The 25,911-nt window shown below is 34.0% G+C and overlaps 1 protein-coding gene across 1 annotated transcript in view; it reads left to right on the top strand.

Moving 5' to 3' along the window:
* The first annotated feature begins 205 nt into the window (after positions 1 to 205).
* Positions 206 to 25,911, top strand: part of ROBO2 (roundabout guidance receptor 2) — a 1,150,857-nt gene continuing 1,125,151 nt past the window's right edge. Inside the window, exon 1 of the mRNA XM_064496444.1 lies at positions 206 to 1,728. Within this exon, the coding sequence (XP_064352514.1) occupies positions 1,599 to 1,728 (130 nt within the window). The 5' untranslated portion in view covers positions 206 to 1,598. The remainder of the gene's footprint in view (positions 1,729 to 25,911) is intronic.

Raw genomic sequence — 25,911 nt, 5'->3', positions numbered from 1 at the left:
CAAAAGTTTTCAAATTAATTGAAAGTTGAATACAAGTTGATTATTGTTTTTAAACTAAGGGATGAGCTGAGAGTTTGCTTTATGTATCCCACTAATATCTTTGACAAACATTCTTTCCTTTATATAAAAGCAAATTTTAATAACTATATTTTTAAATGTAATATAGCTAATCTTAATAAGGTAAATTATTCTTCTAAAAGTACCTCTTCCAATAGCATGAGTTGAAAAGGCCAATTTATCCCATTTTGAAAGTGGTAACATCATAAAAGTGGAGGTTATCATTATATAGCAATTGATTACTCTGAAGTACATAAATGCATAATTCATGCATTGTGGCTGACTGATTAAAGGAATAAGTGACCATGTAGATAATACTAAGATGTAGACAGATTTCAAATATTGGCCAGAATGTTTCAGTCATGCTAATTCACTTCAGGCAGTGCAGACCAAATTAACTTTTATTTGATTTGCCTTCACCCACCTCCTCTTTGACAATCCAGGGGCGTCGTCCTGTGCCCGGATGTTAATTATAACCACACCTTGTGATCAGTAATGTTTTCCTAAATATAATTACAGAAGACCGAGAGACTCAGGGAGCTTTTTGTATTTCCATGGTGATGTACACACACAAATAAAAAAAATATGCTTCCCTGAATGTGTCATTAGCACAGCCCTGACAGAGTCTTTGTTGGTATTTCCAAAAGTTTGTTTAAAGCGTTCACAGTGGTTCATTCAGATGACACAGAAACGCCCAGAGAAACTGACATTAATACAGAAGAGGACTGAAACTATTGAGAACTTGCCATGTCTGCTGTATTGCTGGGGATAAAAATCATACACTGATTGTTGTTCTTCTAATAAATATTTCAGACCTTTTTATGAATAATTAGTGCAGATGCAATCCCCTTTTAACATCATGAGGTGAAGTGAAGGAAAAACTAAACACGTTTCAAGTTCTGCATCTTTCCCTACTACGTTGCTGGAATCCTCGTCTATGCACACAAAAGATTAACTACCCTCTGTGCATATTATATTTTGCTCTGCCCTTAATATTCTGAAGCGGGGCTGAAGCAGTCGTTATCTGTGGCGGTTCCTGGGTGATTTTCAAGCCCAGCACTACCCACCCAAGTGGCAGTGACACCGGCTTTCACTGAAGCCTTATTACTCTTAAAAGAGCAATTTGGTTGGTTGCACGGCTATTAGGATCACACAGCAGCCTGAAAGCTGTCAGTACAACTGCTTCTCATCTTTTTCACACAATCCTGACATCTTTTCTCTTTTCTGCTGGACACAGACATTACTGTTTTTATCATTTTCAATCAAGCTCACCCAGAACGCTGAGGAATATATTCCCACTGAAAGCAAAGTGGAGATCAGAAATTATTTTATAGCTCCAGGAGCAGTGCTGACTGCGTGCTGGGAGAGCCGGATCGGATCGTGAGAAATGTAGCTTGGCTCAGGGCTACATCAGGGAGCTGCTCCTTCAGCTGTTAAAGATGGCAAAACACCACCTACCTCAGGTTTTTCAATGATTGATGCTCTTTTAATAACCGGGAGGGAAGAGGATGTGAGAGATTTTGTGAAATTAACTTGTGGAAATGTTATCATCAGAGAAAGTGGGGAAAATTACTAGGCTTGAACTTCTCTTCGTTTTGATGCTCTTTTTCTCTGGACCAACTCAGAGCAAGCTGACTCGGACCCCCTGGAAAGGAAAACCTTGGAAAGGGGGTAAGTGATGAAAGTTTTGTGTTAAAGCTCTAAATGGAGTTAGCAAGGCTAGTCAGTGGGAACTTGAGGGCAGCTTGAGGGCAGCTAAAGGTAGGGGAACTGCTTCTGTCTGGAATCAGATTTTTAATTCAGGAAAGAGGATCTGTGTTGCAGGTGGCTAGGAAAAAGAGTTTTTCCTCTCTTATTGATATAAATATATTTTTGCAATTTTTGGTTTTGCGGGCTTTCAAAGCATTATGAGGATTGTTTCCAGCAGGGAGGATATAGGGCAAAATGCATGTTGCTCTAGTGCAAGGCTATGTGTGTTATCCTTAGGAAGCTGCATTATTTTAGAAAAGAAATGGGTCCTGACTATGTTAGCTTCCTGAATTGTTAGCAGATTTTATGAAATGATCAGACGGATGTTATGAAATGCAGTGTTGCCAACACTAATTTTCTGGCTGACTCCATCAGTGTTGATGTAGTAATAAAGATAAATTGCATTAACTTTATTGAAAAAAAAATCAGCTGAAAGAGAACAAGCCTTTCAATAATTGAGAGTGTTGTAATCCATTTTCTTCTGCTGTCGAAAAATTATGTGATGAGAGAGAATTTTTGGGACTTTGGTCCTGCCTTTCTATAAAGTTCACTTGATTCTGCTTTACCTGAATGCCATTTGTTTATACTAAACACAAGTTATCAGGGTACCTGCTCTGTGAACGCTGTAAGCCAAAATGTTGCCGCAGAAATATCCCATGACAGACTTTCTGGACCATGTGTGCATGTTTTGAGGGAAAATCTCGATGAGAGATATCTAAGATTTTGCTTTGCAGATGCATCCTTTTCACCTAATATTTTTTTTTCTCAGTTCTAGGAATGTTTTCTGGGTCTGCCCACCTTTGCTTTGCTGTCAATGTTACAATACGAGGTTAAAGAGAGGCATGAACATTAACAAGAAGTTTTAATAATTTATCACAGCATCTCAGCAGGATTTTCTAAATACATGAGGTCCTTCAGTTTGATCTTTCTGTTTCTCCCTTTGTTGCATTAAAGATATTGCAAATCTTCCACCTACTGTACTTTTGAGGGAAAAGTTCCTGCAAGCACGTAGCTTCAGTGGTTGCTGCAGATGCGGCCCCAAGGAGTGGAGCTGCAAATTATCTTCAGGCCTTGTAAGCTGCATCACCACATTGCTGTCTTTCCTGGTGTTATCAATGGATTTTCAAGGGTTTTTTCCTTGCAAACTGCAAGCTGTTATTCATGTTAGCCTGCATGGCAGCTTTTTGGTGGCTTGGGATCTAGAGATATATAGTGTTATCAACTCTAGGGGACATCAGGAGGGTTGACTTGCACTTCCTATATAAATTTTTCAAAGACAGTAGGCCCTGCTAGTATCATTTCCTGTGACAAACTTTAGCAGTAGACTTTGCAGCCTTAGCCACCCAGTGAGAAAGTTAGATAGCTGCAAGATTTTAGAAAAATGGTTAACCTAGTCAGAAAGGTTTATTTCAAGGCACGTGTGTTCCTAGGCAGTTATTCATTCAAAAAGCTTTAAATACAGATGCACTGGGTTTTATTTGTAAATCAAGCCTGAAATGTGTCATCTTTGAACATGTGACTACTTTTTCCAATGGACTGTAACTTGCTCAGCTAGAAATCTGCTAGCTTTGCTGACAATGTGATACGACTCAGTCAAGTTCAGGAACAGGCAATCATAGCAACAGATTTCGTTTACTGTTAAAAGAGTCTTGTGTATTTTTGGAAGGTCAGGCAAGTTACTGGATAACTTTAAACGTGTTGTCTGTTCTTTACTTTTAAAATTATTTCTTTTTTTAGTGCCTCTTTTTGTCACTGTGTGTGCATTGCATAAATATTTTCTAGAGATTCTGAGTTCCTGCAAAGTAGCTTTACCTTGATCTGCATATGTGCATGTTGTAAATAGTTATTTATTCATGAGCTTGGCTATTGATGGTTGTGTGAGTTGTGAAATTCTGTTACTTTTCTCTTGGCACATTATACAGTCTTTTCAAACATATTTTTACAATTCTTCAACATTGTTTTCTTTGCCAGAAGTAGGGAATACCTACTTTGTAGAATACCTAGCTGAGGCATATGTATATACTGGTTGGGGTGGGGAGGGGGAATGAGCCTTCTTCAGTTAAACACTATGGCCGGAAGCAAAGAGGATCAAGGCTCAAAACGCAAAATATTTAAAAGGTTACTTTACTTTTTAAAATTTGCTTGATATCAATACCAATTCAAGCTTATCTGCTTTACAGAACAATCTTTAAAACTGACATTCTATTTCTAAAAAATTCTGAAAAAGAGTAATAGTAACAAAACAACAGTTTTTTCTTCTGAAATGATTTTTTTTTTTTTTTTGCATTCACATTGCCTATGTGCATTTGTCTTAATCTGATTGAGCAGCTGTCAACCTCCATATGGCAACCTGCCCACACTGACAATTTCCATTTTTGTTGTATTAACAGGGGCCACCATTCTGAGAGAGGGGTTGGGGGCAGGGCTGAGGAGTGGTAGCATCATAGAGCAGGGAATAGCGGTGGCCTGTGAGAAGTGACGCTGACAGCTTGTGGCCAGTCTGCTCAAAACAGGTATCTGTAAGCTGACTGGTTAGAACGATTGGAAAAAATGCTGATTATTGTTGGCTACCCAGGGATTTTTAAGCTCATCAATGAACATGAATCTCAAATATAGGTTAGTAGGCCAGCAAGTTTTCCCTCAGGCGCATGCTTTTCTATTTAATCACAATATATGAACTCCTCAAGGGAAGGTGGATGTCTCTTCTGATTAGTTCAGAGCATAGCATAAATGATCATAAGTTTGCATTTCATGATAAACTAACCAGATATCTTAAACACACTGCTGACATCATCTTCATTTGGCTTAAAGGAACTAATTATTTTTCATTCAACTACTTTCACTGAAAAGAAAGTCTGAGAGGTGTAAACAGCTCCCCTCCAATGAGCATAACTTTACAGAGAAGTTTACATTGTGGATGGTCAATATTGCTAACAAAATGGGAATTTAAAATTATATCGTTTTTTAAAATGTCTGCTATTGGGAATTAGAATTTAAGCTAAATTTTCATAGTTACCAGTTACTATCAAAAGTGAAGATAGGAGGTAAATGTACATAAAGAGGAAAAGAGGTGTAAATGTTGTAAGTGGGTGAAGGTGGAACCAAGGAGGGTAGTCAGAACATTACCCACCTGGGCCAACAGGAACACTGACCAATCAGAGCAGCTGCTGATGAAGCTAGGGGGAGGGGCCAACCCCCCATCAGTCATTAATGTCCACCCACAACTTCCCTTAACCTTGCCTCCATTTAAATCTCCTGAAAGTCTGCTGAGTTCACTCAGGCGTCTCAGTTATGATAGGAGTTTAACTATGGCAAGAGAGCATAAAGTTATCAAAACTTTTGACAATTCAGAAGATTCTTTCACAGAACATTCATACTTGCTTCCTTTTATAAATTACAGCAGCCGGTTGTCCATGTCTATTTTTTGCTAAGCCAAGAAAACCTCTCTGGCAGTTTTCTCCCCCTCTATGAAGGGTTAGAATGTATTATGAGCATTCTGTGGCGTTATGTTATTTTACTTCATGGTGCGTTGAAGCGGTAACATGGGAATATTCAGGGAGTGCCATTTTAGGTTTCATATAGTTATCTGCATGGTCCCGTATAATGTATTAATACTTACTTAGAATTTTTTTGGAATATGCTCTAGTTTTGTTTTTGTTTAAACCTTGAAAGTTTAAAAAAAAATGTGCTGATGCCTACTACCTATAAGCCCATTTTTAGAATATTGCTTCTGAAGTCTTTCCTAGTTACATGAGCCAGTAAAAAACTGTATTTTGTTTTAGCAAGTACCTCACACAATCCAACATCTCACATTCTTTGTTATTGTGTAAGAAATAAAGGCTTTCACTAATAAAATTTGAATACTCATGATTTACTCTTTAACCAACACCAAAATAATTTAAGATTTCGTGGTTTGAAGAAATATAAATGGATCATTTTGCCTTTGACATTTCTCCTGGAATGCCCCTTTACCCCTATACTAGCCTTGAATGCTGGTTCAAATGTCCCTCAACCACATGCTGAAAGTAGTATTTCATCTTTTGAATGCTAGGACATTTTATTTAGAGTAGAAGGCATTTGCCAGTTTTTACATGTATCTATGTCTTACATGTTTGGCACTTTGTAAATTATTTGAACAGTAATTTTGTCTTTGATTCATCTTTGTTAACATGCTATCTTGCACCTAATAGATGCTCAATAAATATTATTAGATGAATGAGCAAAGTATCTGAAGAATTAGACTAGGGATAAAAATATTCTATGACTTTAGTTATTAATTACTCATTTCTTACTTTTTATTAAGTCCTATATCTCCCCTCTCTAATGTTGGGAAATCATTATTATCACTATAATTTTACCCCATTATTTAAATTTCAGTTTTAGTTGTAGAACAATATGAATGTATTTATAGTATTTTAAAACTTGCAAAATTCTGGCATACTCATGTAGGAAGTAGTGCAGTAAGGAAAAAAGAAAGCAACGTTGTTGTTCAGAAGTAATTTATAATGTGAGATTGTGAATCTGGAAACTGAACAGTATGAATATTCATGCAAAATGTAGAATGTTCTTTGTACTGTGTATAATCACCACTTCTGTTTTTCATTTGTTTAAATTATTTAATCTCCATCTGTATGCAATAAATAGACTTAATACCTTATCTTCCCTGCAACTGAAGAATACATTTCAAAGCCAAGTCTGAAATGAGTATTTTTTTCTAGAAGTTCAAAAGATTATGAGAGTATTTTTTAGATACAGAAATGAAAGAGTATGCTTAACAACTATACTAGGATCTGTTGAAAAATTCACTTGTGTTCTCTAGTGCTATTTGAAAAATAGCATTTGAGAAATTCAGCAAAATGCATGTGAGAGTTTGATAAGAAAAACTTGGCTCTTGAGAATAATAGACTTTTCTTAGTCTTAGAATTTATGAACTGAATATATCTTATCCACAGCCATTTTGTCTAAATTTTATTCAAATTCACTGTTTTCACTTTTAACCTCAAAATTTTATTTTAGTTATCTATGTATTATTCATGTAATGTGTTTCCGGCCATGTGATTAAAATACCTTGAGATATTATATAATATTTATTTAAAATGCATTTTTTATTGGATGACAAATGGGGGAAAAATAGAGCTTTGAAGTGTTCTTCATGTTAGAAAATAGGTAGAAAGTAGTTGTTGGTATGTAACTTACAGAGAGAATACACACTTTTATCAAAAACGGGGAAAGCCCAGGAAGCAGAGTGCTGGTCCATTGTGGAGAATATAGCTTCAGCATCCTGTATCCTTGATGAAGTCATAACACACCTGTGAGCAGAGCGATCTGAGAATGCAGGGGTGCCACCACCCTTATCAGGTGTGTTTGCAGGTTCCGTTATGTGTGTCCTGGTTAGTTCCTACCCCTCTCCACTCCAGGGAGAAGATTCATTAGCCAAATTCCACTAAGCAGAATTTGTTAGGGAACTTAAAAAGGAAATAAGGATTTCTGAAGAGGTTGTTGAATTTTAAGAAGTGAGATACATTGACAGTGATGAAATGCCTTAGATATATTCTTACAGGGGTTCATGAATCCATAGTTAAGATGGTGTCAGCACTTCCATTATAAGCTACATTTTCAAAGGGTTTACAACTGAGCTATACAATTTTTGCTTCAGGATGGATCATGAGCTAACATTAGGCCTCCATCTGAGAGCAATTTCATTTTCTTCGTTTTCAAATTCAGACCTTCAACCTTCAGAGTTACTTGAGTTGTTTAAAAAAGAGAAAAAAAAGAGAGTAAAGTACAGTTGTGTTCACAGACTTCGTTACTTGATAAAGAATTAAAATTTCAAAATAGAAATTCAGAAAGTGATGAGCGTTTACAATGAAGTCTGTTTACTTAAGTCAGTTAAAAGATTATGTGAATCAAATTGTGACCTTGATCGGTTAAGACTGGGAATCTTTTATCTGTTAAAGTTTTTTGTTTGGTTAAGATACCAAGGTCATCCAAACTATTTCTGAAAAGGAAAGAAAATAAGTGCATTACAGCTAAAGGCCATTACATTTTCAGAGAGTAGAGCATTCATCTGGGCTTACACCTCATCTAAAGTTCTTCTTCAGCCACGTAGAATTTAAGAAAAAGAACCAAAGGATCACAATTCTACAGTTATAATGTAAAAATCAAATCAAAGATTTAAAGTCCTGAACTGGAACCTTAAAAACCATATATACCTTCACCAAAAAAAAAAAAAAAAAGAAATTTCTATAGTGATTCCACGTTAGGTTTTTGAAAGCCATTCATTAAGTAGTATTCAAAACTTGGTCTATCAATAGGAAAAAAATTTTATATATATTATATGTAATACACAGATTTCAACCCTCTAGGAACTTGCAATTTATAATTCTTTGGACTTTATTCTTTTGGTGGGGTGGGGAAGTTAGGGGGGTGAACTTTCTTTCCCTTTAACAGCTGTGTCTCCAAATAAGGTAAATGACTACAATGCTAAAAAAAAAAAAAAAAAAAAAAAAAAAAACAGCAAAACTAAACTAAGGTTGGGCTTGGTGCTGTTTCAGGGTGTGGGGAGAGGGGTAAAACTGCAAATATACAAATTATATTCTGAAGTCATTCTATTCTTCATATCGTACCAAAACCCATTATTCAGGGTAAAACTGGTTAAGCTTAGCTCCAGCATTCAGTCTGTTCTGTAAATCACTTATTAACTTCTGGATGATTATACTGATATGTTTTATGTTTCTTTGCTTTGTCTTTCCATTTGTGCCCTCCTCTCTCTCTCTCTCTCTTTTTTTTTTTTTTTTAATGAGAAAGCAACTGGCTTTCAAAGTACAAAAATTGTGCCTAATCCTGAGTTTGTGGTATCTCAAAGTATGTTCAGCTATTGAAGAGCCAAGACAATGTGCTCTTGAAAATATAAATTTCAAATAACCAACCTAGGAACTTTGGTGTATAGAAAGGTATGTTGATATGGTCTAGGAAAAGTCTATGCTATAGGATTAAAAGGGGGAAGCAGCTGTACTTGATAATAGGGATAAAATAGTGTGAACCCGTTACTTTCTAGGCAGGATGTGGTTTATACTTAACAGATTCATTATGACATTTAGTCCAAATTCTGCTTAAAAAAACTATACATCAAATAAGTACCATACATGCTTCACATTCCATTATGTAATGGAGTTCTTTTGTAGAAATAAGTAGGATGTTATCCAATTAATAGTATGAAGACACAAGAAAAAAACTGTATACATTTATGAATAATATTTATGTGAATAGCTACAGCTTGAATTCTGTCTCTGTACAAAAGGGCAAATCAGTAAGCCTATATTCTTACATGAGAACATTTTTGTTTAGCGTTGCTATTCAGGCAAATATAAAGGTTTAATGAGTTAATTCAGTACTGTCAATTTAGAGCTCTGGACATTTTGCCAGAGTAAGTATAGAAATTCATTCCTTCTGTCAGTTTATGAAGAGTTCACCACATAGACTATTAGGATAGGCCCTACATATGCTTGGTGGGATCCCTTTCGTATCAGTGTCAAAAGCTCTGTCATCAAAGAAGTAGTTATCAAGCTGGGCAAAGTCCAAGATTATGTTCTAGAGACAGGGGCACATCATGAATTCTCTAATGTAATAGTTGTCAGCTAATAAAGAATTTATTTTAGGGCAACCAGAAATGTAACTGAAGTGCCTTCCAGAATCCATAGGGGCCGAGAATTGCTTCTGGCTAACTAATACGGATTTTCGTTTATCTAACAGTGTCCCATTCATGTTTAGGGACAGCACGGACCAGTGCAGAGACACTTGCAGGGATTTAGGGCTGAGGTTGTTGATTGCCAAATTTGATGAGTTAAATCTGATGCACTGTTAGATAATTTGCTAATTGTGCACGTCCACTCAAGGCCCCCAAAGATGTTATGATGGTAATTTGTACATTCAATGTGGAACAACATGTACTGTACTATTAGAAAATGTTTTATGTCCATCTACTATATACCCATACTGTGCTTATATAGTACAGTAGGAAGCCTAAAATATAGACATTCATTCACACAAATATCTTTTGAATGCTCTCAAGAGAAACATAATTTAAATGATCAGAGAAGACAGGCATAAAGAAACATTTGGAAAAACAACTAGTGTAATAAATGAGCTGTAAATTATGTGTATCTAGTTTTTTAAGGCTTTGAATTAATAGTAGATATAAAAGGGGAAGATTTTTTAAATGATAATAGCTACAGTAATGAAGATAGGGAAATAGAGAGTTCTATGCTATATATAGCTGAGCGGGTTTTTAAATTTTATTTTATTTTTCTTTTTTTAAGCACATTCTCTGTGCTAGGCTCTGTGTTGTGTAAATTTATTTGATTTCTGTAATTTAATGCTTTCATCAACCCCATCCAAAAGCTACTGTTACTGTTATCCTCATTTGCTACATGACAGTAACAACCTGACTAAAGTTATCAAGTAATGTATTTTTGAGCCAGACACCTGACCCAGGCCAGCAATGTGCTACATTTGGGGGACAGTCAAGTACCCAGTATAATTCCAATGGACAGCGTGTTGAGAATCAGTTAGGTACAGCTTTGAGAGTTGAGCAGAGAGTGAAGTGGAATTTATAAAATTGGAAACCAGTGACCACTGCAGGTCTTGGTAAGACAAGTTCTATGAGGATTGCAATATTTTGGGAACAAAACATGGTACCAACTACCTGGGTAATTTTTCAGATACCCAGCATACTTTAGAACTCTGTAGAATTCCTGCTTCATTACATAAGCAAGATTTACAATTTTATAGCTTAAAAACAAAAGCAGTGATACAAAATCATGTCCTAGAATAAAAGTTCAAGTTGTGATTTGATCTTCTTCTCTCCTGTGAAGAGTTTAATAATGTATAATGTCACTATTGAAGAAAACTTTTCACTGAAGACTATTTATTTGCCTAATATGGGTCTTGTGCAAAGCATCTTCTTAAAAGGTTTATTTGACAGTTCAGAATAATTTGTATCAAAACTATTAAGTGGTTTTTTGTATTACCACTGTGATAAATTAGTTTGTGGATGCATGTATAAATTAGTATATAAATGTATATATGAATATATCCTGTATATAAAAGGTCCATCATTTATAATGGCAAATTTACCTGTGAGTGTAAATTATGTGATTGTGACATTTATCAGCTATTTATCAGTTATGTTGCACAAAACATTTTTGTAGAAGTTTCATAGAGATATAAACATGTTGCTTGAAGCCTCAATATGTATGTTCTAAAAAGAGTTCTTCATGTTATAATTAAATTACTGGATGATCTTTAGGATTTGCTGTTATAATTTTAAATGCCTTATGTATGCATAAAAGCATCATTTTATTCATCTGTTTGAAGAATCTAAGCAAGTGGATGGGTACATTAGGTAAGTCATTTGGGATTGATGGCATATTTTTCCAAAGCAAAATTTTAACTTATAATAATTAAGTTTAAAATCATGTGGTGAAGCTACAAGAAGTCAGTTTTACTTGTAACTGTCATTTGCTTTCAAGTAGATCTGACTGGATTATTAAGAACTAAAGGATCAAACAGATGTACTGGGGAGATGCATTCTTAAGTATCCTATTGTAGCTTAAATCCTTATAATTTTGATTACAAACATTTTGGCTTCAGTATCTTACAGATACATTTAAAGTTAATGAAAACAACATTATGGCGTGGTAGCTCACACTCATTACACTTATTTAAGAGTATCATCAAGAAATAACAAAGATATCAAATTTCCGCTTACATCTCTCCCATTTACTAGCTACACACTTTAAGGGAAGTTGTTTGATTTATGTAATTCTCAGTATTCTAACAATGTTATTTTGTGTGGAACAAATGAGAGAATATACATAAAGTAACTGGCTTTTCAATAAATATTTTCTTCAAAAAATTAAATATATTCAAACGTTTTACTTATTATCAGCACACACACACACACTAAAGGTTAATTGCTAACATTTACTGAGGACGTCTTATATGCCAGCATTTTGTCAATGCTTTCCATGCATAATCTTATTTAATCCCATGTCTGTGTATTGAGCCCTACTTTTTCTTACTTTACAACTCAAATAGCCAAATCTGTTTTTTTCCCCTCTCTTCATTTGAATTCATCAATCTGTACTGTAGGCTCATTAAAGATGCACAAATGTTAGATGCGTTTTTTAAAACATTAGCCAAATAAAATGCAATCACTATTCAACATGCTAATAAATCAAACACTAACAGCACATCTGGTTTAAAATAAAGACAAGTGTGTCCATGATTAAAAGGGCATTTGGAAAACATTGCTAGTGTAGGAAAAAACAAAACAAAAGCAACTATATTTTTAGGAAATCCAACAAGATATGCTTAGGTGGCATGAAGATTATCGTTCCCATATAGTATATATAAAACTGGAGTATTCACAAGGGCAAAATTGGAATTGAATGAGCCAGGTCCAAAACCAGATGGCAAGAAAAAGTTTCAAGCTGTTTCATTTGGAAATTGATTTTTAGATTTCCACGTGGTGCATTACATTATAAGTTCAAATTAATTTTAAACTTTTAATTTTTCATATATATCTTCCTGACTCCTAGCACACTCTCTCTTGTCTGTCTTGTTGCCAGTGAATCTAAAATGAGCACCAGGCAGCTTTTCACTCTACATTAAATGCACACAGAAGAGCACTTAACTGTGTGCATTTTGAACTCCTCTCAATGAAAGTTTTAAGAGACAAGAAGCTTTTTCTACTCCAGGGTCACTATTAGTGTGAATAATGCATACACATGGAGAAATAGTAGAAATTCTACCGAGGATTGCAGCGTAGCTTGAATAAAATTATCTATCATTATCACAACTGATAAGTTTGGTACAACAGTGAACCTCATATTATAGAAAATTCAGTGCCAATGCCTTATGTTTTCCCATCCCATCAGAGCCTAATTTAAAGGAAGAAACTGACAGAGAAAACATGGGCGCTTAGGGAAGTACTCTGAGGTGTCAAGAGTTAAACACTAAGCAAGAGAAAAGTAACTTCTCTATCCTCAAAAACCACAGGGATGGATACAATGCTGCCAAGACAGGACGCATAATGCTCTTCCTTGAACTGAAGCTTTGTGCTCTTTTCCAGTCAGGACTCAGTTAATAGGTTTGTTTGTGTACACCTCAAATAGACAATGAAATTCATTATTTTTAAAAAATATACAACTTCTAAGTTAGGATGTTTTTTAAACGTCCCTGTAAATGGCTGTTTGGAAAGTTGATACGGCAGAAAAGTGAACAGGGATGTCCTCTCTCTTTAACCAACTGACAATTGCTTTAATCCTTTAAACTACCTAATAGCATGTGTGCTATGGGTTAATTATTTGGGACTATGTAAAAGTAAATTACATAAAGTTTGTAGATGTAAAATCATGCCTAAATGTCCAAGTGAATCTGGACATTTTTGAAAAGTACATGAAAACAGGAGTCTTTTATTGATGAATAAAATAAAATTTGTTTTATCTCAAGTGAGACCTTTTTCCCCTAAAATGCTTTTCTCCCATTTGAGGAGGAAAAAAAAAAAAACAAAAAACTCACAAATGCAAGTTTCCTGTTATCTTCTATGATCTGAGAATGTGTTTCCTGATAAATGAAGATTTAATGTTAATAGAAATATAACACAAATAAATCAGTCTCAATATGAAAGCCTGTGAAACAATCTCAAATGCTCTTAAATGTAATATTGTATTTAATATTACACTGCAAACTCATGTATTTTCATATTTCAGAATATAACAGTGGGTCACAGTCTTCATTAGAAGTGTCAACTATTTGGGTACTAAAGCAAAAAAAAAAAAAAAAGGAACCAGTTAACAGAAGTTCAATCATATTAGAGGTTAAACTGAATTTATTGTTTTCTAGATATGGAAATAATTAAGTTAATAAAATCATGAATATGGTGAGAAGGAAGTCTGATTATGTTCTTCTTACCCAATATCCCCTTAGTTTAAATTGATAAGTAATTAAAAAACTACCTTTTAAATGTTTGGGAGTGTTAGGTACCAGGCTATATTCATAAATGGAGATTGATTATAGCCTGGATTTTAGACCTTTTCTAAGTCCGAGACTATTGTGGAAAATACATGTCCAACTGGTTGAGGAATGAACCCTATGTCTTTAAAGATAATTTCAGGAAACTTAGGTAATCAAGAACAAAGCATGTTGGAAAACATGAAAAAGATTTTAATATTGAATGTTTGCTGACACTGAATATTTTATTCTGCATGCTCTGGAGTTCCTTGGTCTTGGCAAATAGTTGATTACCAGTTTTAGTAATTATCATAGTGTTAGCAGAGATTATATTCTAAATAAGCGTATAGGCTCAGATCAATTTATTTTCCATTTAGTTAGTTTCTTGTCAATGTAGAAATGTTGGAAATAGGGGGACAGGGTTAAAGAGAATTTCAAATTACCATAACCCCTGCCCATAAGAATAGTCACTTTAATCCAGCCCCTTAAGAATAATCACTTTAACTCCATGCAGTACTTTTCTCCTATTTATTTTCCATATTTCCCATATTTAAACCTACCCATATATGCATATGAACACCAAGAAAAATATAAAAGCTATATCCACATATATACACACACATTAGTAAACGTGGATATTACATTACATAATGCGCATATATAAAATTTAGAATATATTTAGACAGAATTATCTTACATACGTAATTTTTTATCTTATTTTCTTTTCCTTAATTTATGTCCCATTTTATACTATTATTCTGCTGTAAATATCTTTGAGCACAAATCAGATCAGTCCCTTGGCAGAATTTCGAGGAGTAAGATTATTATCTCAAAGATCATTTTAAGGCTCTTGATTCATAATGCCAAAGAGCACTGCATAAAGGAGTATAAATTTACAGGCTGACCCAAACTGCATTTGAATGCCTAGTGGAATGCACTTTTAAAGGTATAGAAAATTAGCATTTATTTTTTTAAATTGATATACAAATATAGAATTATATATCAGCTTTTTAAAAATTATTTTTAAATAAAATTATTTTAATTTAAATTTAATAGTATACTTGAATTTTATACATATAGTTGTTTATTAGCTATGCATAGCTTACATTTTATGTCTCCCTCCAATAATATTCAAAGTGCATATTTTCATTTTCTTTCTAATTTAACTACATAAAAATTGTTTTCAAATTTAAGAATAATGATCAGTAGTGTCACAGTTCAAATATCATAAAATGCAGAACTTCATTAAAAAATCATTTCTTGATTCTACACACCAATATTTATTAATAAGAATCTTTTATATACTCCAAGTGGGTGATGATGGTTCGAGCACAGTATGATAAAGTCCAGCTGCATAAGTATAAACCTTTCAGGTTAATTTTGAATGACTTAAATCATTCATATTTTTAATGACTTCAAACCATTTCATGTGAAAATATCCTAGTTTAATCAACTATCATGAGGTGAATTTTAGAAAAAGTAGATAAATCCCTATTTTGGCTATATTCATATGACATGCAGATTTTAGGAAGGAAATTGTCTAAATGTTATGCTTTTAAAAACAGTGGAATAAAGGACATACAGACAATGGTGAATAGGGTGTTGAGAAGTTTGGGACACTTTTCTTATGAGGAATGTGAAAAAAAAAAAAAGTAGAGGCAGATTAGCCTGGAAAATGGGGAATCATAACTTTTTTCAGAGTCATGTGGAAAGACGGAAAAAGACAGTCTGATGCTTCAAAGAGAAAGGGAAGAATTGCCTTAGGTGCTTAAATGTGTGTTCCACCAAAAGGAAAAATTAAAAAAGGAAAAGAATAAAGAAAGGATAATAAACCTTAGCTAAATTAATTGACACTTTTAAGAACACTCAGATTTCAGATCATTCGTTATATAATGCTCTAATGACTATAATCATCTGAAAATCACCTGTCTTATCTTGTGGACATTGACATAGGTTATCACCAGAAGTTTGAAGGGATCACGTGTGCACACCTGCTAAGAAAGATTATCACTATATTCCCATTCAACTGTCAAATTGTATGGTTATATAAAATAAAGCAGAATTATGTTGAATATGCTGTTATATCATTTGAAAATACTTCCAGAAGTATTAACTGTAGCAATTGGAAAATTTGATAACATTTGAGCCGTATATATTTTTCAAATTTCTCTTTCGAGAAATTTTTTCTAAACTAGTATGCTAATGTCATAGTATAAAGTATATAATTTTATTTTTATAAGATATGCATTAATTGTCATAGAAGATCCGTAGCCTCATAAGGGTTGGCAAAAAGTAACAAGACTCTAAAAGAAATGACTAAGCCAGCAAGCAGATTGGTTTGCCAGAATTCTGCAGTCCCCAGAAGTAGTCAGGAAGGCTCAGGGAATCAGAGCAGACCAGTTAACAAACTGTACACTCCCCGCACAGCATGGTAAGCAGAGGAGCATGAGTGTGAGAGCTCCATTTCCCCTGCCCCCAAGTCCCACAGGGTGACACAACAGGGCCAGGTGGTGCTGTAGCAAAGGAGCCCAGGGCTAGGGCCTCAGTGTCTTTTATAGCAAACAGCAAACATGCCATTTCCCTTCCAGGAGGACGAAGTGGTGGGAAGGTCATCTTCTTGCTCTCTTTAATTCCTACATGCAGGAACAGCTCGGAGTCAGGAGGCAGCTCTGCTTCGTGGTTTGGCACACTCAGCAAGGACTTGCAAGAAATGGGGTTCATGGTCGACTGTGGTCTACAAATTAAGAGAAACTTTAAAAGCAGTTTCCCTCAGGTTAAATACTTATTTCTAATTGGAGAGGAGAAAAAATAATAATAATCCACTCTGGAGCCCTTTCTTCCAAACCCTCTACAAAGTCCTTGTGACTTTAGGAGCAACAATGCATTTCTTTCTTTTTTTTTTTTTTTTTTAACTTTTTTTTAATTGAGTTATAGTCATTTTACAGTGTTGTGTAACAATGCATTTCTTTAAGACATCATGTAACTCATTGTGACTACACTGGAGCATTTTCAGAGATCCAACTAGCAAAAGAATCTGGATTTCAGGTATCCAATTTATCATGTAAAATACATACTATACCTCCAAAACACTTATCCTAATATTGGAATGTGAAAACACAGTACTTTCAAATAAGTATCAGTATCAATATTTTCTTACATCTATGTAGGTTTTTCAAAGCCCATGTTTGAAACATGATGATAAAGTAATAGAATGCACATAAGAAATGTACACTTCTTATATGTACCTGAGTGGGGTCCTTTGGAGGGGAAACTAAGTGAAGTAGATTCCCTATGCGTTTAAACACCTTACAGACTAAGGAAGAACACAAGGTAGAACAGTACGATGCATATTCACAGGAGAGGGGGAGTAAGCCCAGTTAATTGCAGGGATAAACAAAGTTCATAACTAATCAGTGTGACAGAAGGAATAATTGATGTGACAGAGGAAATGAAGGGGATTCTTTAATATCAGGAGGCTAAGCCTGACTATGACTTCCACAAGGATTTTTTTTGCACCACAAATAAGTATTTCTTGAAGTATAATTACCATGCCCGTATGAGTATATGAGCACTCTAACTCTGCTCTCTTTATTGTTGCCGTTCTCGCAGTGTCATTTAGGAATGTCTTAATACTTAGTTTCATAACAAATATAAGTGAAAAGGACCTTTTCCATTTTGCTTAAGTAAAAAACGTGTTTCTGTAATTAATAATATAATAATAGTATAATAATAATAATGTTGACTTTTTTAGAGTTTCAGAATCTAAATATATTCTCCATGTTTACAACATTTGTGAGAAATAAAATAAAAGATCATCATTAAGAGTAATTTGTATGAAGAAATCAAGGTCTGACTTTCAGTGGCCCATCCTCATAGAAATTCTATTTTGGTTGACTAGATCCCATCGATTCATTTTGATACTACCTATAAATGAAAATACCAAATGTCTTTAGCTTTGTCAGTGAAGAAGTAGTTTGGGCTTAACAAATCGTTCAGTGTTGTCTATTTGGAAGCTTCGTGACATATTAAAGCAGTTGTTGGGGAACAATTTGTTGTGGGGTCACATCTGATTGATGGTTTACTATCTACCACAGCCTCATCTGCTGCGATATTCCCATAATAAATGTTCATTGCTAGACAGTGTTAAATGTGCTCTATCTAAATCATCCGTTACTTATAACAAGTTTCAGTATATATGAATCAAATATTGCTTATAGTTGTCTTCAGTAGGATTTATCATTTTTGAACCTTTTCTACCACTTTAAATGGAATAACTAAGATACAGATTTTTGAATGTGTTTGAGCCCGCGGGTGGTATTGTACTAAGAATTCAGTCATAAAGTAAATACTAAGCCAATTATCTTGAAGAATAAAGATAAAATGTGGTTTTGTAGCTTTTTTTTTTCCTGCTTCTAAATATAGAAGTTATATATTTTATAGTATGTGTTCTTAGGAAAATAAATAAAATACAGGGCAAATTAAAAAAAAATACCATTTGTGAAAATCTCATGAGGGAACTTGCTTCCAGCTTTTAGGAATAACTCATTTTTTACATGTAGCCACTCCAGCAGCTTTGACTCTGGAACGGTCTTTCAACTACAGGCTTCTATTTTTTATATATAACCTCCTTTCATTGCTACTAAATCTAACCTTAATCTCAACCTATTTTCTTCCTTAAGGTCTTTCACTCCATCTGGCTCTTGTTTCTTTTATGGCTCAAAGTTCTTTGTTGCTTGGTTTTAACCCCATGATTTGATGTTCTCAGCCCATGTTCAGTGTTTATTGATATCCAAGCATCTCTGCATCAGCCATTCCATGTCAAAGCCCCTGCTGCAAACCCACATCTAGGGAAAAACTAACACTCGATATTTTGTTCTATATAAATAATATCTAGATGATTTAAATGGATAGTATATTTTCTGACATTTATATGTTACTTGAACTAAGAAAACTCTTGAGATTATCTTAATGAACATAAAAATGAAAATAGGAATCATAGGTTTTATATTTTGATTCCTTAATTTCTAATGTGAAAGGCAAAACTGAAAGTCATCTTTGTGTTTCATGCATGAAGAAATTTTGAGACGAATGTCTCTTTGGTCCCTTCCCTAAGGTCATATGAAGAGGGACTCATGGTCTCAGGCAGGGAAAGAGCCAGTGATAATCCTGTGTTACACTGATTTGCTTTATATTTTCTACAAATTATAAGTATAAACAAGGGTGTTTTATGATCCAAAATTTAAGACCATTCCACATCTGTTCATTTATTCTGAACAAAACAGCATTTTAAAAATCAGTATAAATTACTCTAAAATTTTATTTGATTAATAATATAAAATTTCCAGGGAAACATTATCAAAAATTTCAAAACGAAGGTATTTGCCCTCTTATATTTTCAAACTGCTAAATTCCATTTAATCACATTTCTGCTTAGCCTTCTGGGATTTATCTCTTGCACAGAACTTAAGAAATATCTTTCTCATTGTCTTTTTCACATAGACAATATAATCTTGATGAGGAAAAAGCTGTTTACACATTTCTGAAACTGTTTCATATTAATTCAATCTTTGAATAGAGACAGGAGAAAATCTTTACCTTCTAGCCAAAGAGTATAATTTAGGACTTTCCACTTCTTTACACCCACATAAAAATAGGTTTTTTTCCTTGAAAATATATTTAGTGCATTCCAGATGATTTTTCCATAATAAACATAGTAAAACTTTACACTGGATATCAAAATAGGTTATATAATAGAAGACAGTTCTGAGTAGAGTAGGAAATTCTGCAGTTTTGTTTTTGCTGTTGTAGAGTGAAGTGATTTTCCAACTTCAGTGTGCATTCAAATCATTTGGAGGGCTTGGTAAAACAGACTGCTGGGTCCTGTTCCCAGAGTTTCTGACTCAGTAGGTCTGAGGTGAGAGCCACGAGTTTGCTTTCATAATAAGTTGCAGGTGATGCGGATGCTGTTGGTCCTTGGGTCACACTTTTAAAACCAGTAGTGTATTGGAGTTGGTGTCTGGAGTAAGAAGTCTTGTTTAAAATCACATAACAACCCCGTGACCTTGGATAGTTTATATACTCTCTCTGGAACCAGTGTTTCAAAGTTTGTAAAGCAGAAACCATGCTACCTGCCTGAGAAGGTGGTTGTGATCATTGAAATACTGTATAAAAAAATGCCAGCAGCAGGCCGTAGCACATATTAGCTATGCAATGGTTTTTAACTCTCTTTTCTGAAGATGTGTTACTGTGTAAGTCATGATTTTTGTGCTGAGTAGATGAACAGGAAAAAAAAATTCTTTGAGTTCTCTGCATGTCTAGCTTTCTGTAAATTAAGAAAAATTGCATAGTTTTGTATGATGAATTCACTAAACATCATTGATTACCACATCTGAAGCAAATATTGCTCTAAGTATTGTGAATATAATAATATAAAGACTTGGTCACTGATCTTGAGAATCTTAAAGTCCAGTTCAACAGTTGCTATAATGCATTGTTTATAAGAGAATGCATAGAACCAGAATGGCTTCTTTTGTTATTCAGGTTTCAGCCTAAATATTACCTTTCTAAAGAGGAATCTCTGTCTACTAACAACCCAGTTTAAAGAAATCTACTCCCATCACCCTATCCCCTTTTTTTGTTGTTGTTGTTTAAAAAATGCTATTTAATTCAGTTATCTTGCTTATTCAAAATTGTGTTGGTTTTCTCATTTGTGTTTAACTATGAGAAAGAAAGGGTCTGGTCTCTTTTATTTGTCATGGAATACTATCCCTTTAAAATGTGTGGATTATAGAAGGTGGTCAATGGATACTTATCAAACAAATGAATGAATGGAAGTCAGTTTAGAGAAATTTGCTTAGGTTTCACAGGGGCAGAAGCATTTGAATCAAGCATGCAAGTAGGAGAAAGGCAACTCAAGCTGAGGAACATACTAAGTATTAGGACACTGAGAGGAAAGTGTAAGAGCCTATGTTAATGGTCCATAAGCAGCCTGGCTACTTTGAGAGACATGAAGGGAAGTAGGAGCAACAGTTACATCAACATTACAGGAAGAATATATCAACCTCTAACCAATGAAGAAGAATTGAAGAATAAGGGGACATGATCAGTAGATATCTTAGTGTAGGTATTTCTCGTAAGTATAGAATTGTTCAACTAAACTGAATGTGTGAATACAGCATATAGAATTTCTCCTTGGTGGCACTAAGGACAGAGAGGTAGACCTGATAATCCTGTGGCAATATTAGGAAAATTAATGATACAATAAAGATGACAGCTACCTGAGGGAAAAGGTATAATATAATTTTAAAAGATTAATTTTTCTAATTATGCAAATGATTCCCGCTCATTATTTATTGGGATTTATTTGGAATGTTTAGTCTAAAACATTCACATGTAAAAATACATAGTTGATATTTTGGATACCTTCCCTCCATACTTTTTTTCAGTGCATTTTAACATTTGAAATCACATTGTAAATTTAAATCCTGTGTTTTTATTTAAATTTAACAAGGTATTCTCATCTTCAAAGATACAATTTATAATGGCCCCATAATACTCCATTGTATGAGGACCCTCTACTTAGTATTTTCCTCTTGAGTAGATTGAATACCTAGATTGAATAGGATAGATTCATATTGTTAGGTAGGTAGGAAATTACTTGGTTGTGTACAACAGAGACACTGAAAGCAGCAGTTGGAAATAAAATAGATATTTATCTCTTTCATTAAAAAGTTTGAATGAATAATTGGCTTTATTCTGAAAGCTGCCACAGGTTCAGGCTCCTTCTGTGTTACTGGTAAACAGTGACCCAGAATGTAGCCCTCGTGGGCCTGGTCCAAAATTGTCCATGATAGTTCAAAATTACCATACGAAGGTAATGGTTTCATGCAGAAATTCTGCACACTTTCACTCATTTCCTGTAAGACTTATTCATATAAACACTCTAGTAAGAGAAGTGGGAAATGTAGTCTTTTGGGGAGGCAGGGGTATCAAGTTCTGAGCTAAAATGCTGTCACAATGGAATAATGACAAAATGGAGAGTGGTAGACAAATAGTTTCTGCTATCTATGGTCAAGTTTCTCATCCTGACAATGCCACTTGTCCAGAGATGTCTTGTGGAAACCACTGAATTTCAGACATTATTAAATTTGCTTTTGAAGAACACTATGATGGTCCAATTCAAAATGTATCTGCTATTTTGTTTAAACAATATACTTTAAAATGTTTAGTTATCTATTTAATTAATTCTTGAATTGTGAAAAGTGGAATGAAAGACAATATTTAAGAGAGAACTCTGGTCTGACCATTGTTTTAATTATTTTAGGTCAGAATTGCTTTGAGATTAGCAGCTAATTCATTTTTAAATTCATGATGTAAGTATATTAATGTTGTCAAAAAGATTTCTTTGGATCAGAGCATTTAACAGGAAACTAGATATTTAACAGGATTTTTCTTCTCTCATCTAATAGTTTAAGTATATATTCAATTGCCAACTAGTTAAAATTAATGTAAATTCTTAAAATTAATGTTTGGGGTTATAATTTCTTAAATAGATTCTGAAAAGAAATTAATGGATTGTTTTAAATAATAGTACACAGCCTCTGTTTTCTGGGACTTGGTAAAGAAAAGAAAAAAAAAGATGCAGTTATGTCTATCAAGAATGTTTGTAGGCATACTATTTAAAAGTTGAGTAATAAATATTTTACAGGGGGCAAAATCCCAAGTGAAATAGAGAAAACAATTCTGCATATACCAGTAGGACCTTGTCTAATTTTTGTGATATAAAAATAGATTTTTATTTTTTTAAGACTTCATTGTTTTAGAACAGTTTTAGTTTCACAGTCAAATTGAGAGGGAACTACGGGGATTTTCTATGTATCCTCTGCCCCCACGCATGCATAGACTCCCCCATAATCAGTGTCACCATCAGAGTGGCATGTTTGTTACAGCTGATGAACCTACACTGACTCATCGTAATCACCTGAAGTTCACAGGTTTCCTTACAGTTCACCCTTGGTATAACATATTCTATGGGTTGGAAAATGTATAATGACATACATCCATAATTACAGAATCATACAGAATATTTTCACTGCCCTAAAAATCTGTGCTTTATCTGCTCATCCTTCCCCAACCCTAAACCTCTGGCAACCACTGACTGACTTTTTTACATACCTATAGTTTTGCCTTTTCCAGAATGTCCCAAATTGGAATCACACAGTATACAACCTTTTCAGATTGGCTTCTTTCAACACAGTAATACAAATTTAAGGTCCCTCCATGTCTTTTTGGAGCTTTCATTTTTAAGCCTTTTTTTTTTTCAGGATATTAACCTCTGGAGGCATAGTCAATACCTGTCATTTTCCTGCATCAAACCGCTCTTGGCCCACCACAAATTCTCAGTAACATGGGCAAAATCCCAAGTGAAATAGAGAAAACAATTCTGCATATACCAGAAAACATTTCAGAACTTGTCCATGGTGTTACAACATAAAGATTTTTGGAATCATTTTGAACTCAATTGCTAGGTCTATAGAAAGGGACTCCCACTGAAGATAAGGAGATGTATTAGATAAAAAGAATTCCTCTTCTTTTGCTTACAGAAAATCTACCTTTGATACCAAAACAGTTTTCTTCTTTTCTCTTACTTGGTTCTGACATACTTGGGCATCACACTGTATCTGTTTTGTGAAATTTGCTTTGCAATAGGAAAAGCCCTGGTGCACTCTGTATACATAGTACGTCATGGCCATAATGATTAGTGTCTGGAGGAAAAAAATGGAATCAGAGAAAGAGAAAAAATAAGAAAGAGACCTAGCAATAAAGAATGGGAAGGGTGGAGATGGGGAACAAAATCCATTCCTTATTTCCTAAAAAGCAATGCTATTTCAGATCATTTTAATTCAATTTTTGATTAGGTATATAGAGAGAAATAATTTGGGATCTAATTTGCTATATTCACCCCTATGTTAGTCTGTTGTCAAAAGTATTATTAAAAACCATGAAGTTCTAAATTAAATAATAAGGTTGAGGGAACACTTAGCCATAGGAGATTTATTTTTTGATTTTTTATTAACACTTCAGTAGAACTAGGAATAGTACTGTAATATCAGCAAAAGATGAGCACAGTATTCTTTAAGTATGTCTTACCTGCATTTTCCTCCCCACGCTATGATGATGGTTACAATTCATTCCATAGTACCGCAAGAGGAGAATATGACAAGGGAAGAAGGAAGCCTAATAGCGAATTGTAGATGTTTCTGAGAGCTTCAGCACATCGCTGTGGTGACTTAAGGTCCCTCCTCAGCCTTGTATTAAACTTCACCCACTCGATGGAACAGAGTATGAATTCATGTCTTTTCCTTTTCTTACATACAACTGTCCACTTAGCAGACATCATCACCTTCACTCCTTTCCATCCCTCTGCAATAGGAAGTTTGGAGTTTCAACTTATCTTCAAGTTCTTACCCTTTATTTCCTGCTCATGTAATACCCACATTTATTTTGGTTAGTCCTCAAGCAATTTGCCAGCTCCAAATTGATTTTTATTTCTGATTTATACATATTTTAAAAAGTTAATTTCACCAAAGTAGAGCCATTCTACTAAAATCTGAAAGGATGAAGAGAAAATTGAGAATTGTATTTAGAAAAATTTTGAGACAAGCTAATCATAATAGAGCTCTTGCTATTTTTTAATTGTCTTAAATAAGCATGCTTTTGTGACTTAAATCTGGAAATCTGTTGCAGTTTTACAAAAGTTAATTATGCAAATGAATGTTTATAAATCTAATTTTGCATTTTAGTCTGTTATTATTACTAAATATTTCTTAGTTAAGAATACTTTAAAATTTTAAACTCTTTTATTTATGACATTTTCAATTTTCTTTGAGCTCATTTAAATGTTGCATATCAACTGGCCTTTTAGGATTTTCATGACATGAATGTCATATTTCCAAACAGCATGTTTATTAATAAAAGTTGAGAGTAAATACTGATGTCTCAGATTGTGGTTACTTTTGCAAAGTAGTTATGTAGGCAATAGATTAGATTTAAATATGTTTTAAATGTTTGTTGAAGAGTTTCCATTTTACCCACAAAATACATTTAGAGTTTATGGTATAGACACTAGTGAACCTTAGCAATAAGATATGTTTGAAGCCATATACTGTTCCCAGATATGTTACCTGTCCTGGACATGTGAGATTGTACTGTCAGACAATAGATTGATTATGTGGGAATTCATCTTTCACTTTGAAGAACTCTGAACTTGAGGAAGTTCTAACACCTAACTTCTGTGTTAATTTCTTCATCCTTTTAGTACATGTGTAAAGTTTACTCATCATTGGTTATTCTCCTTGCAAGTTGCAGTCTGTGTTATTGTTGTTTTATTTGAAATTCCAAACCACTTTTAAACTTTAAGAGTGTCTAAGACATGTTATATGCAGCACCACTTTTAATATGAGCTTGATTTGGGCTCATATCATCATCTTTTTTGAGTGTATACATTTGTTAACAGTCACAATGACCTTACATGCTCAAATCTCTAAGGTTGTTAATCCATAATAAATCAGTCTTGTAATGTGCTTATGTTAATGCATGTATGTGGAATTCTTCAATAAATGTCTTTGCTTCTATACATGGTCTAGTAAAAACTTGTCAAAATTTGACACATAGATATCATTCATCTTTATTATAATCATTGGTTGTTTAATACCACCAAAGTTCTTCTTGAAACTCTGTTGTATAAATGACTAGATGCAAATTTTAACAGAAGTCAACCAACTTCAAAAAAAGAAAAGAAAGAAAAAACTAAAGTTATTGGGGGAAGAGTTTAGCTCAAGTGGTAGAGTGCATGCTTAGCATGCAGAAAGTCCTTGCTTCAATCCCCAGTACCTCCATTAAAACAAACAAACAAAAACAAACAAATAAATAAGCAAGCCTGATTATCTCCCCTCCCCACAAAAAACCTAAATAGATAAATCACTTTTCAAAAAAAAATTTTTAATCTGTAAAAAAATTAAAAAAAAACCTAAAGTTGTGTATCAAAGTGCAATTGTGTAGTCAAAAGCTAAGTAATTGCACAATAACACA

The sequence above is a fragment of the Camelus dromedarius genome, chromosome 2 (assembly GCF_036321535.1).
Source record: "Camelus dromedarius isolate mCamDro1 chromosome 2, mCamDro1.pat, whole genome shotgun sequence".
NCBI classification, from domain to species: Eukaryota; Metazoa; Chordata; class Mammalia; order Artiodactyla; family Camelidae; genus Camelus; species Camelus dromedarius.
Note: the sequence above shows the minus strand (reverse complement) of the source record. Positions and strands in the feature narration are given on the sequence as shown.